At 35.8% G+C, this 15,394-nt stretch overlaps 2 protein-coding genes across 3 annotated transcripts; one reads left to right on the plus strand and one right to left on the minus strand.

Moving 5' to 3' along the window:
- Positions 1-1,663: 1,663 nt before the first annotated feature.
- LOC108207341 (ATP-dependent Clp protease proteolytic subunit-related protein 4, chloroplastic) lies at positions 1,664-6,518 on the minus strand. 2 transcript variants are annotated; one of them, XM_017377796.2, is made up of 8 exons: positions 6,137-6,518; positions 4,319-4,522; positions 3,621-3,676; positions 2,868-2,994; positions 2,657-2,734; positions 2,328-2,441; positions 2,121-2,229; positions 1,664-2,050 (listed from the first exon to the last, which is right to left on the minus strand). In XM_017377796.2, the coding sequence occupies exons 1-7, from the start codon at positions 6,410-6,412 to the stop codon at positions 2,158-2,160; spliced, it is 927 nt and encodes a 308-aa protein (XP_017233285.2). In that variant the 5' UTR covers positions 6,413-6,518; the 3' UTR covers positions 1,664-2,050; positions 2,121-2,157. The 2 variants fall into 2 exon arrangements, with proteins under 2 accessions (XP_017233285.2, XP_063943208.1); XM_064087138.1 differs by having other exon boundaries at positions 1,664-2,068; positions 6,137-6,504.
- Positions 6,519-11,495: 4,977 nt separating this feature from the next.
- LOC108210128 (light-harvesting complex-like protein 3 isotype 2, chloroplastic) lies at positions 11,496-15,046 on the plus strand. Its single transcript, XM_017381398.2, has 3 exons — positions 11,496-12,073; positions 14,436-14,573; positions 14,662-15,046. Exons 1-3 carry the CDS (start codon positions 11,671-11,673, stop codon positions 14,913-14,915), a joined length of 795 nt encoding a protein of 264 aa, XP_017236887.1. The 5' UTR covers positions 11,496-11,670; the 3' UTR covers positions 14,916-15,046.
- The last annotated feature ends 348 nt before the right edge of the window (positions 15,047-15,394 follow it).

Genomic DNA, 15,394 nt, shown 5'->3' on the forward strand with positions numbered 1-15,394 from the left:
TAAGCCACTATAAACAAAATACATATCATTTTACCCACATCACTATTCATATATTTTTACTTAATTTTTTATAAAAAATTAACCGTTTGTTTTTTTACTACGAAACCACTTCGAGTACTTTCGTAATTATCTCTAGTATTTATCAAAATAATTTGGGAAATTATAAAGCAACATAACAAGGGTGATCAAATAAATATATATTTATAGCTACATATATTTTTAATTACATAGTTATGTTGCTTTAAAAAATTCTCAAATTATTTTGATAAATACTAGAGACAAATATGAAAGTACTCGAAGTGGTTTCGTTGTAAAAAAACAAACGGTTAATTTTTGATAAATGATTAAGGAGGTATGAATAGTGATGTGGGTAAAATGATATGTATTTGGTTTATAGTGGCTTAAATGAGTCCCCGTTGAGATGTGTGGGTCAAGTGAGATATTTTAACGCAACGAGTGGCCAGTTTGATATAAAACCCCTCTCCATTACTGGTAGTCCTGCATCCATTGACAAAGTAAATGTCAAGACTCGTCAATTTTGTTATATAAAACATTTGGTCATTTATGTCAGCTTCGTATATTGGTACTATGGCTGGGTACTCCGGAGTCCTGCTATGCTCATGGACTTTGAACATGTAGATTGTAGCATGGATTTTGTTAACTACTCCTTATGCAAAAGATCTGAAGCATTGTTTGGAAGAGCCAGTTTTGAGTATGCTAGTTCACTGGGAACCAAGTCTGTGGTCTCCTTCACCGCAGTCTGTCGCCACTAGCTTTACCCCTTGTCCCCTTCACTTAAGCAATGATTAGAAGACTTGCACCTTACCTACATAGGTTATTGATGAAGAATTCAGTATTAGTAAATGTCTTCTCATTAACTACCAAACTTGATGACTAGTGTTGCACTAATATGTAGCTGTATTGAATTACAATAAAAAGGAGAAAGTTCAGGTGACATGCCTTGTGTTGCCTGTCAGCCCCTGAGCAATTAGGCCTGCCATAATAAGTTGCACATAACCGTGAGAGTAAGAAGAAAACTACGTAGCCCATGTTCAAGCTAATGTCATTGGGGGTAGTAGGATTTATTTATAGAATTGTAGTTGAAGTTTAGAGAGGTGTATTGCCTTGTTGAGCGAATGCCACTTTCATGTTCCACCAGGAGCCTAGGAACCAAGTGGATGTAGAGAGCATATTACATATGAGTAAAAGCAGATGGAAATTCCTCTGTGTAAATATAGTAGGGTATCTATTTTTTAAAGTTCATCATCTTTGGACATTTGAGTCCGATGAAGCAGTAGGTAATCCCTCTTTCTACGTCCAGAATGTAGCGGAATGATGTTCTACTGGTGTTTTTGCTAAATTTAAGCAGTACAGTGCTTTGCTACTTTTGGTCGCAGACAGGTGTACGTTTATGAGTGTTCGTGCTCCCCTCTGTATTCCTTTTTTTTTATGCAGCAACTGGTAAATCATTTATTCATGCAATGTTAAACAAGAGTGAAGCTAATCATCAAGTAAAATCAGCTGCTAAATCATCTCCTCTCAAGCCATTGTATATATACTGCACAGGATCCATAATAGTGATCGCAATTAAATGAGTTCCAAAAGATTGTGCATCAAATGAGTAGATAAAACAATAGACAGTTAACCAAAGTAAAACAACACATCAAAACTAAGAGCTCCAAAATAGATATAGTCCCAAAATTCAATCCAAGAGAAAGCTGATATTGCAGTATTTCACATGTGGCTTAACAACATTAACCAAAGTAGATACAAGCATGTGGCTTAATACTCCAAAAGCCCCCTCCCCAGGTTACAGAGATAAGGTACCTCAAACCATTCTACATTCAAACTACTATTAAGCTATTACTGTCTCCAATGTTCAACAGACTGTGTTGCATAGGTAATAATACAGAAAGTTGTACATTTGCCATCAATTACTCAACATCAGAGTAGAATGACCATGATCGTCGCAGCAAAAGATTTGACAAGCAAGGAGAGTATGATTCAAAAAGAGTGCTTGCTAAAACTGCAGGGGTTGGCTAGCTTCTACCTACAAAATTAAAATTATCTTCATATTTACAACAGCTAGGCTTTGATTTGCAAGGATCATTAGTATATACCTGAACTTTATGAAGTACCAATCCCACTTTCACAAAATCAGATAAGTTGTGCCTTTTTTAGATCCGACAGAACCCCCCTGTCCTCACTTCCTCTCTCATTGTACAGAACCTGCAGTTAAACGAGACAAATTATATCTGCCTGACACACAAAAGCCATATATACTTCATAACCAATATGATATTTTTTAGACAAGATTTAACAAGTACCTTGTCAATGATCCCATATTCAAGTGCTTCACTAGGACTAAAATACTTTGGACGCCTAATGTCCTCTTCAATCTGCTCTGGTGATTTTCCTATATGCTTTGTGTAGAGATTTACCTTTAAATTTTAATAAACAAAAAACAGTTTAGATCAACACTTGAATGCACATCCTGTTTTAGCTCCCACATACACAGGAAAGCCTGAGCCCAAACAACTAGCAAATCAATCATTATTCTTATTATTGATTCTGTTTCCAAAATATTTACAATTACATAAACTCGTAAAGAAACTGATGTTAGGCAAGAATTCTCTCCAACAATCATTTGCATTACCAATTCCGTCTTCACATTCTTAACTTCTTTTCTCATAAGGTTGACATCCGTAGCTTGACCTTGAAACCTTCCAATTGGCTAAGGAGTAAGACAGTGAAAAAATTAACAAATCATCATTTATTAACACACGGTGAAACTTGCATACTTAACAAGATGAATGAGAAATAAATCTTTGTATAGAATCATAACTAACATCTTACACTAATATTACCTGCTTGATCATTATTGTTGATGAAGGCAGGGCCGAACGATTACCTTTAGCACCAGAAGCTAATAGCAAGGCAGCTTCTCCCCAAGCATTGCCCACGCACAGAGTAAAGATAGGTGGCTTGACATAACTGCAGAGGAAAATTAATTCTTGGAATATCGATAATTATACACACTAACAATTAACTCATTACTCATGTATAAAAATCTTTAAACTTCTCTAAAAGGGGTGTGCATGATAGTTCCGCATTTTGAGCATCATACAGCAAGCATAGAAATTTATCCATCTATATTATTGCGTAATTCTATTCAGTAAGTTATTTCAATAATAAAATTGCCAAAAAAAGAATTGTGCTGATTAAACAACACTGTAGACGCCTCTGCAATGCTAATATATAGTAAGCAAACTTTTGATTACTGAGAATGATGCATACGATATCTTTTGTTCACACTTCCATTCCTATGTAGGGTATAATCTATATTATTTCAAGATTTTAATGAGTCCCTTTACATGTTCTAGAAGACCACTGACGAAAAAAATATCCTGGTGTAGTGGCATTGATTAATTATAAACTTTTAGGAAGGCACGGCTTAGATCAGAATCTCTGGAAGATGCCAGTTCTTATATACAATCATATCTGATGTTTTGCATTTTTTATCAATTTATACATTACTGGTGCAATATAATCAAATAGTAAGAAGGAATTGATAAACATGACTGCCTGAATATCATGGTAAAATACCGAAGAGTTATAACCTCATAACATCATAAATTGCAAAAGCTTCTGTTTCATAACCCAGCTTCTCTCCACCCTGCAAAAAGAAAAATATATGATGATTTCATTATCCAATAGAAGAACTGCACTGAACAAATACAAAAAGTAAAATGGCATGATACCTCTGTATTTTGTTAAAATAACCCTAAGAGATATGAACGGAATACGCATGCCACAGTTGTAGCTAATACAATAAGATCATGAGCCCATGCCAGTTAATTACTAAGTTTCTGATGCTAATTACTTGCGCTTCATTTGTTTGGAAGAAATGAAATTGAACAGGAGAGGGATTAAAAAATGTGAAGAGAATTAACAGTAGAGAAGACGAATTCAAGATTGAGTAAAGAAATGAGAAAGTGCAGTATTTATTGAAGAACTTGAGCAAATTATGAACAGGACGGGAAAATATGAAAAGGACTACATTCTAGTTTCACTTTTTCTTAGTGCAAAGGAGGAAGCAAAGAAAAATTGAAAATTATGAGTGGACACCCACATGATACTACAAACTTCATTCCATTTTCCTTGTTTCCTATCTTCCAACCAAACAAACCCTTTCAAGCCAGACAGTCTCTAAACGTTTTGGATTATCATATTGGCCTGAACTTTGTAATTCAGCAGCCAGAATTGACTTTCAATGAAATAATACGATAGAACTTTTTATTTTCAAAGTACCACTTACCTTAGTTGTTCCTGTGGAATTTATGTAAAGGTAAATTGGCTTTCCCTCATCTTCATACTGAAGGTAAAGAAATTCAGCAAGTATCAACTCAGTGACAGATGGAACAAGAGACATGCCCAAATAAACAATCCGATTTTTGTACAAATAGGATGCTAGATCCGGAGGAGGTTGCTCCCACGCACTTCCTCGTGAAAAAGGAATTACCTGCGAAAAATAACAGAAATTAGACATGACTACTGCAGGTTATTGGATTCTTGATTAATACAATGCAGTTAATTTAATTAGTAGTGTTAAACTAATGTCTTATCATAAATCATAAAAGACATTTTTTCTAGTAGCGAATTCCAAGATTGGCTAAAAGTTATGTCACTCGGACTAGGGTGTGAGAGTGACAAAGGATATATTCCAAACTTTGTACGTATTCAAATTCTCAGATAAATAATGGGAATGGACATGGGTTCAGGGTTCAGCCTGCAAGTGTAGCAAGTAACTCCCTCCGTCCCACCGATTTGTTTACATCCGGGTTGGACAAGGAATTTAAGAGAAGTGTATGAAGTAGTGGGGAAGTGTAAGCAAAGTGGGGAGAATGGTGGAATGGGATCAATTAATATTTAATTGATAGATCGGAAAGGTGGATAAAAGTAGTGGGTGTTATTATTTTTTATATTGTAAAATTTTTTTACTTTAAGGAAGTTTGGAAATGTAAACAACTCAGAGGGAAATCCAAAATTGGAAAATGTGAAAATTGGTTGGGTCAGAGGGAGTATATTTTATATAATTTTAATTTATCGAACAGACTTAAGACAGTGTCTACTACCCATGAATTAGAAGCAGCGGACTATTTTACATATATAATCATAAACTTCAGAAAATAAGTTGATAACATAACTACGAGTCCAGAGACCTTGAACTTTATACAGAAGTTTCCAGGGAGCCTTGAATTTCATTTGAACTAGATTGATGAAAGGTAAAATGTCCAATTTCAAAGAAAAAGGACTGGCTCAGAGTTGATATCGACACTTGTTCCATGTCCTGTCAACGGTTCGATACTGGTATGAGGACAAATTTAAAAGGGCCAGTTTACAGAGATTATGAACAAACTTATACGGTAGGAAGTGTTATTTACGAAAAAACGTAAAGGATCTAAAGTAAATTTATCATCAATTCTCACTTCAACAGAATAATATGTCACAACAGAATAGAACCAATGCGGTATGAACCTTAAAGGGTAGTTTATATGTTTTACAACTATCACATACTAGGTCTAGTTTGATGGTGAAAGACCAATTACACTTCATAGAGCCATATATATTATACCAAATTGTACATTTCTGAAACACTTGATATCATAAAAAGAGAACCTAATACTGACTTGTTCCACATAGATTAGATCAAATCGCTTTCCTTCAAAAAATTTCAGGGGCATTTGGTATTGGGCTCATGTTTCCACATCATATCTATCAAAATATCATCTATATCTTTCCGAGCAAAAAGAAGAGATGTGCTATTAAGGTTTCCATGATTTCATTTTAAGCATTCTAATATCTGATTATAGCCTTACAGGTTAGAGCTGTATGCAACACTATGAACACAAATCCTAGTATCCTATCATAAGACCTCAAATGTTGACTTCATTCCGCTGACTTCATTAGTAGTCTAGCTGTTTCTTCACTGATAAACATTTAAGTAGAGGTGCGAAAATTACATACCTCAAAAATCCATTACACAATAATAATCTCAATTGAGGGTTTAGAGCACAAAGCTAGAACTTGACAGAATAATAAATAAAAAGGAAAAAGAATAATCAAGGAAGATTACCATAGTAACAACACCTCGTTTGGGAGAGGAGGAACAAGGGGCATGTGGGTTGAGAGAAAGGGGTCGAATCTTTTGACCGGAAAAGTCGCCGGAAACACTGCCGGACGTGTAGGGAGATAAAAAATTGGTGGATAAGGAAATGGCAGCAGCTCTAGGAGTGGTCTTTTTCAAGGAAGAACATCTGGTGGGTGATGAAGAACAAGAAGAAGAAGATAAGCTGGGTGGGTATATAATGGGTGAGAAGCGTGAAGAAGCTATGGTAGCACCAACTTCCATGGCTAGACACAAACAACAACAGAACAGATTGCTCTCTGCAACAAATGCTCTGGGTGGGCTTGAGGCCTGATGGATCAAGTCTCAACTTAAATTCGTATTCATAAAATAGTCAATTTAGTATACAAAAATTTTTAAATATAGAAAACTAGTCCTAATTTTTTAGTTTTATTATAAATAATATTTTCATTATACAAATTTATAAATAATTCATTTTTTATAAACAATTTTCAACATAATTATCAATTAATTTTTAATATCTTTCGATTCCGACAAATATTAAGATTATTGTTCTCCTTAAAAGTTTCTCGTATATCGTTGAACATAATGGGGTTGTTTGAGTTATTTTAAAAAAGTGACTTTTTGCGTAAATTAAAGAAGTGGAGTAGAAGCGAGAAATATATAAGTTAATAAAACGTTTGAGTAGAAGCTGTGTGGGAAAATCTTCTCAGAGTCTTAAAAGTACTTCACTTATTAGGTCAAGAAAAGTAGAACTCATACATGTCCTACGATTTATGAAAATATTTATTTTCGTTTTTTATTATGATGATCATTTTTTTTTTTTTGAACAGCAAGCAATTCCATTAATAAAACGTAATCCTCCACTTATAGTAGGAGGCATACAAACCAGCATAACAGACGAGACACCTGACTGAGAATACAAAAGGACCTACACGACCTAGAACCGACCTAAACTGGAAAGAAGCAACAGAGCAAGACAGCAACAGACAAAAGCTAGAAAAACAGCACCAATAACTAGACCGAGACGGGGAAAATGCAACCTCCATAACCCACACTCCATGCAGAAATCATCAAGCAGCCATAACCACGAAATCATCGCCATCATCCTCTTCATCTAGTTCATCTTCATAAATGAGATCGTGGATCTCCATTTCTCCCTGCACATCCCCAGCTTGCACTCCATGAAGACCTGCAGTGTTCATGAACTGGGCGGCTTGCCCTGGGCCATTAGGAGCTCCCCAGCCCTCATCCAAGGCCTGATCAAACAGTTCCATCTCATCTCCATTCATTTGCACTTCTTGATACCGGGGATCATGAAACCCTAGGCCGATATCCATATCCATTAGCACTGCAGCCCTTCCTAGAGGCTCAAAAGACAGAAAGAGACGCCCAAATAGATCAGCCCCCAACAATGCCAGATAAGTTGCCACCCTATTGCGCCTTGGGTAAACATACCTAATCTTACATTTCCAGGTCTTATCTTTTTTCAGAATCTTAATTAGCTGAATGATGTTGCGAGCCGTGATGGAGATGCCATTGTGTTGAAACTTCAACATCCCAAAGGCTTCCTGGTTATCAGTTTCAACGATAACTTTCTTACAAGTTTCCTCGTAAGAACGCTTCATGCCAATGTGTATGGCTGCAAGTTGGTTTTCAACTGATGACAAGTTGGGAATGGTTCCAAAAATACTACTTGACATTCCTCCGTTGGCTCTGCGAATAACAACACCCATGCCCGATGTGTTCCCGTTAGTAGCTGGGACTGGGAGGGTAACCCCGTGAACATTCACCTTAACTTCACCAGGAGAGGGGGGAAACCAATGGATATTCATAGTGAGAGGCTAAAGAGGTAAAGAAGAGAAGAAGAATTGGAGTTGCATGAGGGGCAAGACCTCTATATATACCCTGGAGAGATCAGGGCGCATGCCAAAACTGCAGTTCCCTAGAAGTAGAGAGATAACAAGGTTGCATAAGAAGCTCCCCACACATCACCCAAAGACGGCTTTTTGTCTAAAAAACACTGGTTCCCCAGAAAAAGGTGCCTGGGAACAACCACCCATGCAGGAGAGGCTAGTATAGACTATCATGGCCATAATTACCTTAGGGATCTAAACAAGACTGAAGGGAAACTCGAAATTATCATAGAAAACCTTCTACGATATGTGATTTCTTCAGCCCTTGCTTCGCTAGTAAATATGCCTCTTTGTTCCAATATCTACTAATTTTACAGGACCAAATGTTATTCAAATCCATATTTTGAATGCTTGAACCTATAACAAGGCTTCTCATCCTAAGAATCCCTAGTTTGAACTCCTGAAATTTTTTAACAGCAGTAGAAGAATCCGAGCATACCCACTGCATATTTACCTGGCCAATTACTCGAGATTTTAAGACTGACATACAGCATCGCCTCTAGTTCAATGTCTTCAATATTGAGGCCATCACATGGACCAAAAAAAAAGAAGGTCAATTCCTTGGAATTATCATAAACTACACCACCCACTCCTCTTTTGTTATGTTGTGCATGATTTTGAAAAAATGCACCGTCTGTGAAAGCAATAATTTCGTATTTGTGTCTCAACATTGCCAGGAACCTCTTTTTTCTGGACTTGAACGAAGTGAGCTGTGGATTTTGGATGACAAGCCCAGATGTTTGCAGATTGTTGGGGAATAACATTGGCCAAATTGCACCATTCAAAAGCGCGCTTCTTTGCAGGAAGGAAAATATCCTTAGGATTAGACAATTCTCTATTAAAAATTCTGTCATTTCGGGCTAGCCACAACGACCAGAGGACTGCCACTATCGAGATTTCCCAGGCTTGAGAACACATTAAATCAGAGACAGACCCCAGAATTGCCTCTAAATTCCCCTGCAAGACATGGGGATTCAAATTTACATCCCTCCATCTACTAAATTTATCCCAGACCTGAGTAGCACCCTTGCAATTCCATAAGATATGAGCCTAGTCTTCTACTTCCGAATTACACCAAGAGCAGATAATATTATCCATCTGGAACCGTTTGCTGAGAAAAATTTTTGAGAGAAGGACTCGATGAACAACTTTCCATAGAAATATCAGAATACGAGCTAGAACTCTAATCTTCCATATTTTACGCTAAAAACCACTACCGCCATCATAACAATCAATCAACTTGGCGTACCCATGCTTCACAGTGTACCTTCCTCCATTATTATTCTCCCAACAGTTTATTCTCCCAACTCCTAACCTCTAAACTCTTGAGTATGTCTCCAAGATCCTATTTTATATCTTTCTCCCACCCCCTTAGGGGCCTTCTCCACAAGGGTCTTCCCTGAAAGGATTGAACATTCCAAGCAACCATCATATCACAGACAGAAATTTGTTTATCTATAGCCAGATGGAACAGTCTGCCAAAAGACTGAGCTATGGTTACTTCACCAATCCATACATCTAACCAGAAAGAAATTAGCTTGCCATTTTCCAGGATCCATTTCCATTGAGTTTTATTAAAAAGAGCTAAGAAGTGCTGATTTGAGCTATAACCAGTAATGTCCTTAAATATAGGAGATGGATTTCTAATATGTTTCTCCTCTAAGTATAAATCCAACTGATATTTAGCTCTTACCAACTTATTCCACTTTCTATTTCTCTCATTGATAAAACACCACCACCATTTATCTAGAAACGCCAAAATCTTCTCACTCAAGCTACTTAATCCTAGACCACCTTGATCCTTATGTAAAGACAAAGTGCTCCACCTGATTAGATGAAGCTTACGACATGGCAATAAAGGATCTTTCAGCACGTCTCCTAATGAGGTCTATTTTCCTACATATTCCTTTGGGAATCCTGTGTAAAGACAACCAATAGTTAGGGATGCTATCCATACAAGCCTTTATTAAGACCACCCTACCAGCTTCATTGAGCGATCTGCACTTCCAACTAACAAGCTTATTCCTTATTCGATTAAGCAGAGGGGTCCAGAAGCCTGCCTGTGTAGGAGCCTTGCCAATCCATGCTCCTAGATAAGGGAAAGGGATTTTGCCTACTTTACACCTAAAAAAAACCGCACTTTCACCAAGAGCTGGAAGATTATTATGAGCATTATAAATAAAGCTCTTCCCAAAATTTATTTTCAAACCTGATATCACCTGAAACAATAGCAGAACTGACTTGATTCCACGAACTGATTTTACATTATTTTTAAAAAATAGAATCGTATCGTCCGGATATTGTAAGTGAGTGATTGGGTCCTCTTCTAGGCAACTGAAATTCCATCAATGATCCCATTTTTTGAAGATTCAGACAGTAACCAATGCAAAACTTCTCCAACTAAAATAAAAGAGTAGGGAGCCAAGGGATCTCCTTGCCGTAACCCTTTTCCTGGCTTAAATTCTGACGTTGGAGAGCCATTCACAAAACTTGATTCTAAAAATAGTATGAACCGTTCATAATAATGATTTTTAGCAAAATCGATCAAATCAGACCATTTTAATTAGGTCGATTTATTTTAAATATATATATGATTTTTGGTTGGGTTATTTTTGAAACTTTAAAATCCAAATTTCATGATTTAGTTAGAAACTCCAACAGCATCTTAGCACATTGCTTAAATATAATGTAAAATATTAGATCTTAGTGATTTAAGATAATAATAGCTATTCTCACCTCCAGCAATATTCCTTATATTCATTCCTTATATATTATTTTATTATTAAAAGTTATCATTATTATAATACGTGAAGAGAGAGAGAACATGTTTGTTTTCAAAATTTATTATAAAATAAAATTTAGGAGAAAAGAGAGGTTAGCTAAAAATAAGGTATGGCTAATGGATCTTAGTGAAGAATCACTAGGATACTCCTGGTGGAGTGGATTATTTTTCAAATATTCCTCGTATTTTGGTTTAAGACTCAAATAGCTAAGCTATTGGAGTTGCCGTTAGTTTTTGATGCGTAACCCTACCAATACACTAGTATTGAAGAATCTTCGGATAAATTTAAAATAGTTATATATAATTTAATATGATAATCGGATATTTATATATTTTATTTGAATAATTTGATATTATAAATAAATTATGAGTTATTTAATTGTAATAATAAAACAAATTCAATAAATATTCATTTAAAAAATGATATTACTCTTTATCATATAAAATCGTAAGAGAATAAGTTAATTAAAAGAGACCTTTTACTAATTTATGATTTTAAATCCATTTATTGGTTTGTTTTTAGTTTATTTATCATACAAAAAGAAATTGAGATTAAAAATGATTTCAAAATCCGGATTTAAAAGACAAAGAAGCAATGAAGCATGCTACAAGTAGCACTAAAAACAAAGCTCACTTATCAATGTACAGTGTACTCGTTCTGTTTTGCAACAGGGGTATTAATATAATATAATAGTATTACAAAGCACAGCCTAAATTCTGAGGTTGAAAATAGCTCAAACTCATTAACATCATCAACTCAATTCCACCATCATGCTCTGAGCTGAGCTGAGCTGAGATAAAGAAAAAGTGAACCCAAACTACAAATGGCTTTGCTATCATCTCCACCATCTCACTTTCCTACTCTCTCTCCTCCTAACTCTCTCTCTAAAACCCACTTCACACTTAAGTCTACTTTCCCCCTCTCTCTCAGGGGTAAAAGACACTTTCCTCTTTTATCCACTAGAGTTTCTGATAATGGGTCAGGTGTAGTTGTTGTGGAGGAGGATGAGAAGAAGGAAGAAGCTGCTCCTGTGGTTGAATCTGAGCAGAAAGTGGAGTCTAGTGAAGGTTCGGTGGAGACTAATGGGTCTCCGGCGGTGGCTGCCGGAGCTCCGGTGGAGGTTGTGGTGGGGAAGTATGAGAATCCCAAGTGGGTTGGTGGGACTTGGGATTTGAAGCAGTTTCAGAAAGGTGGAACTACTGACTGGGATGCTGTTATTGATGCTGGTCTGGTGAATCTATCCTTAGTCTCTCTTACGCATTTGTGTGTGTCTACTGTGATTTCATATTGTAGTGATTGATTTATAGATTTGATTTACATGGCCTTTTATATTTTAGTTTAGTTTGAGGCCAGTGGAGTGGATGAATTGACTTACATTGTGCATTTGAATTTGTATGTGGTTCGGTTTCTTAATTCTTTTGTATTAGGAAGTAAGTGTCTACCGATATGAGTTAAAGATTTTGCTGGTGTTAGATTATTGCTTAAAAACATTAAGAGATATTATATAGATGTTAGTTTGTGGTCTAGACTCCGTTTTGTAGCACAAGCGAGGAAATTGTTTCCTGATACTTCCCTTTTCTGAAGAAGAAAAACATCTTCCATATTCTGAACATTTTGTCACGTTTCATAATATTTTAGAGCGAGTCAAATGGAGGATTAAAAAAAAATTCTGGAAAGTACTTTTCACGGTCAAGTTATGTATGTACCTGCAGTCTGCAGAGCAGGAAACATACAGAGCTCTACTGTTACATCATTTTGGCATGGTGACGCAATGCTCGAGTTTCATATATGATACATAATATGTGACCAACGATCGCACCTTGTAATTGTTGGACCTAACGCTATATATATTCCTCTGTCCAGATATTATGGATTCACAAAAAGGCCTCTAAAGATTTGTTATGCGCTTAGAAGTTGTGAGTTGTTTTCCGTACAATGTCTCTTATCAGTTTGTTTCTTATGTTGTGCAGCTTGTGCTCTCTTTTTGAATAGGGATCTTAGAGCCCTTTCTTAGATACTCCTAGAGTTTCATTTCTAATACCTCAAGATAATTGTACCATTATAAAGTTTGAGAGCTTTTAAATGCAGCATGTTATGTATGTCCTCAAGTTCTAACTATCTTTCATCTAAGATTGATAGTATAAGTGCTAATTCTATGGCTTTAACTATCATCTTAGTGGTTCGTTGTGTAGTTGTTTGTTCATTTGCACAAGATAGACAACTTGTTGTGGAGTATGTTATGGCACATATGCTGCAATTGCTATTTTTGTAATAACTGAAAAACAATTTTTTTGTGAATAATTAATTTTTTTCCATCACGGTGGGTCATTATTTTTAAAATGATATAATTAATCAAAATAAATTAAACAATCAGTATTTTATATTTCTGTTACCTGAGTTGGGATTGATGAACCCCAGAATGATATTTTATTAAACATAGAAAAATGTGATCAACACAATAGTAACTACTGTTCAACTGTTGATAGGCGTGTTGTATGCGTGTGTTGAATGCACGTTATATGGAAAATTTTATATATCTGTTTTTTCATGGAAGGGTGATGGTTTATCACCTACTTTTAACATGGACACTTAATATAACTAAAAATAACATGGAAAAGTTTTTAAGTTTGCAACTTCAAAAAGTTTTTGCTCAATCCGGCTCTTATTGAGTGTATATACTTGTATATGTGCTTGTGTCAGTTAATTGTGTTCTTCTATTTGCATAAAAAAAAAATATTACGGACTAGCATTCCCCCTCATATATAACTAGCAAAGCTATATTTTGGCGAGGCTTCCTCTTGTGTACTTGTTTTGAATTAGTTAAAATGATTTTAAAACACAAGACTTTGTATCAGCAAGCATATCTAGATATGAGGCCATTAAAAAGGTGTTAGCCTGGATCATAGTGAATAAAGCTATTGAGGTGTGAACAGGGAGTACTTGATGATAATCTGCTTCCTATTTCCTAATATAACCCTGTAGTGTATAATATCTTCAGGAGGTACTCTTTCAAGTTCAGGTGTTGGTCAGGGAATGTCTAATATCCAGCCAGGCCTATTTAAATGGTCTTCCATCATGAATTTTATTAGGAGTACCAAAATATGCAGTATTAGTTACTTATAGATTTCTTTGTCGCTGATGCTCATTAATTTAGTTCATTATTTAGTAAGTCCTTATTATGGAGCATACTCGCATGAGTATATATGGGCAGAGATTTTCAGCATATGCAGCCTCACCTTCCTAAGTATCGTCCTTGTTACCAACTGTATTCCTTTTCAGTTGCCGTGGCAAGTTAACACTCATTAAGCAAAAAGACGATCTCTTCCCTTCATTTGCAACATCCTTAATTTGTTTACTCTCAATATGTAATAGTATACTTTGCTAACAGCAATTCTCTTGCAAGCTGAATCTTGTTTGTTATTTTAATTAACAACTTGTGTGTTAATGTTTAGTTTCTTTTTGCTTGGGGGCCAATTCAGCTTGGTTGTAACATTTAAATGCTAGATACATTTCAGATTGTCATATACTCACCCAAAATTGTAAGCTTCCCTCTACTTAATAGCTAACTCTTGTGGCTAATATTTTTAGAGGTGAAGAGGAGAAAGTGGCTAGAAGATAACCCAGAATCATCAAATAATGATTTTCCTGTAGTTTTTGACACCTCCATTGTTCCATGGTGGGCATGGGTGAAAAGGTTCCATCTTCCTGAAGCTGAACTACTCAATGGTTTGTCTTCTTGTCAATCCAGAAATTGGAAGTTGAAAACAATTTAATATTTTTTACCCTGGTTTAATGGCATTTTAATTATTTGTAGGTCGTGCTGCAATGGTTGGATTCTTCATGGCTTATTTTGTGGATAGCTTGACCGGGGTAGGTCTTGTGGACCAGATGGGCAACTTCTTCTGTAAAACTCTACTTTTTGTAGCTGTAGCAGGTGTACTTTTGATCCGGAAAAATGAAGACATTGATAATCTTAAAAAGCTGATAGATGAGACGACATTTTATGACAAGCAGTGGCAAGCAACCTGGCAAGATGAGAACTCCACCAATTCCAAAAAAGACTTTTGAAGTTGATTCTCCCAGGGTCTGTTTCTTTTGAGTTGACAATGTTTTTTCTTTCTTAGAAATCTGTATCGAATTATTTCTTTTCACCATTAGAAAGCTGATAGATTATAAGTCTGTCATTATTCCTCTTACAAGTGCCCCCGGTTCTTTGTGCATTTTTAAGTGTTACTTAAACTGATTGAACCGGGAAATATTCACTTATTCCTCTTATATTGCAAAATAATAGAGCAAGATAACAAACTAGGTTTGGAAAAATATAGACTAGTGCTCCATTGGTTGGATCAAAATAATGTATATTCATTACAAAATTTACAAAGTTCACTCCAGCCATATGGAGCAGCATTTGATATAGAGAGTTGAAAATTTCCAATGATTTTGTTTTGTTTGTGTCCAAACAAAGCCCTGGGTTGTTAGCATTGTTCTGAAAATCGGGTGATTAATTGTGATTAATCAGTCTGTAGTTCGTCGAACTGATTAAATAT

Source organism: Daucus carota, chromosome 2, assembly GCF_001625215.2.
Source record: "Daucus carota subsp. sativus chromosome 2, DH1 v3.0, whole genome shotgun sequence".
In the NCBI taxonomy this organism is placed as follows: domain Eukaryota; kingdom Viridiplantae; phylum Streptophyta; class Magnoliopsida; order Apiales; family Apiaceae; genus Daucus; species Daucus carota.

What these genes read in the sequence shown, in the direction of transcription:
- LOC108210128 (XM_017381398.2), top strand. Translation starts at nt 11,671, where the DNA reads ATGGCTTTGCTATCATCTCCACCATCTCACTTTCCTACTCTCTCTCCT. An exon ending in GGATGCTGTTATTGATGCTG is followed by an intron (nt 12,074 to 14,435) that starts GTCTGGTGAATC and finishes TAATATTTTTAG; the next exon opens with AGGTGAAGAGGAGAAAGTGG. An exon ending in TGAAGCTGAACTACTCAATG is followed by an intron (nt 14,574 to 14,661) that starts GTTTGTCTTCTT and finishes AATTATTTGTAG; the next exon opens with GTCGTGCTGCAATGGTTGGA.
- LOC108207341 (XM_017377796.2), bottom strand. Translation starts at nt 6,412, where the DNA reads ATGGAAGTTGGTGCTACCATAGCTTCTTCACGCTTCTCACCCATTATA. An exon ending in ATTCCACAGGAACAACTAAG is followed by an intron (nt 3,677 to 4,318) that starts GTAAGTGGTACT and finishes TTCTTTTTGCAG; the next exon opens with GGTGGAGAGAAGCTGGGTTA. An exon ending in CAACAATAATGATCAAGCAG is followed by an intron (nt 2,735 to 2,867) that starts GTAATATTAGTG and finishes CTTACTCCTTAG; the next exon opens with CCAATTGGAAGGTTTCAAGG.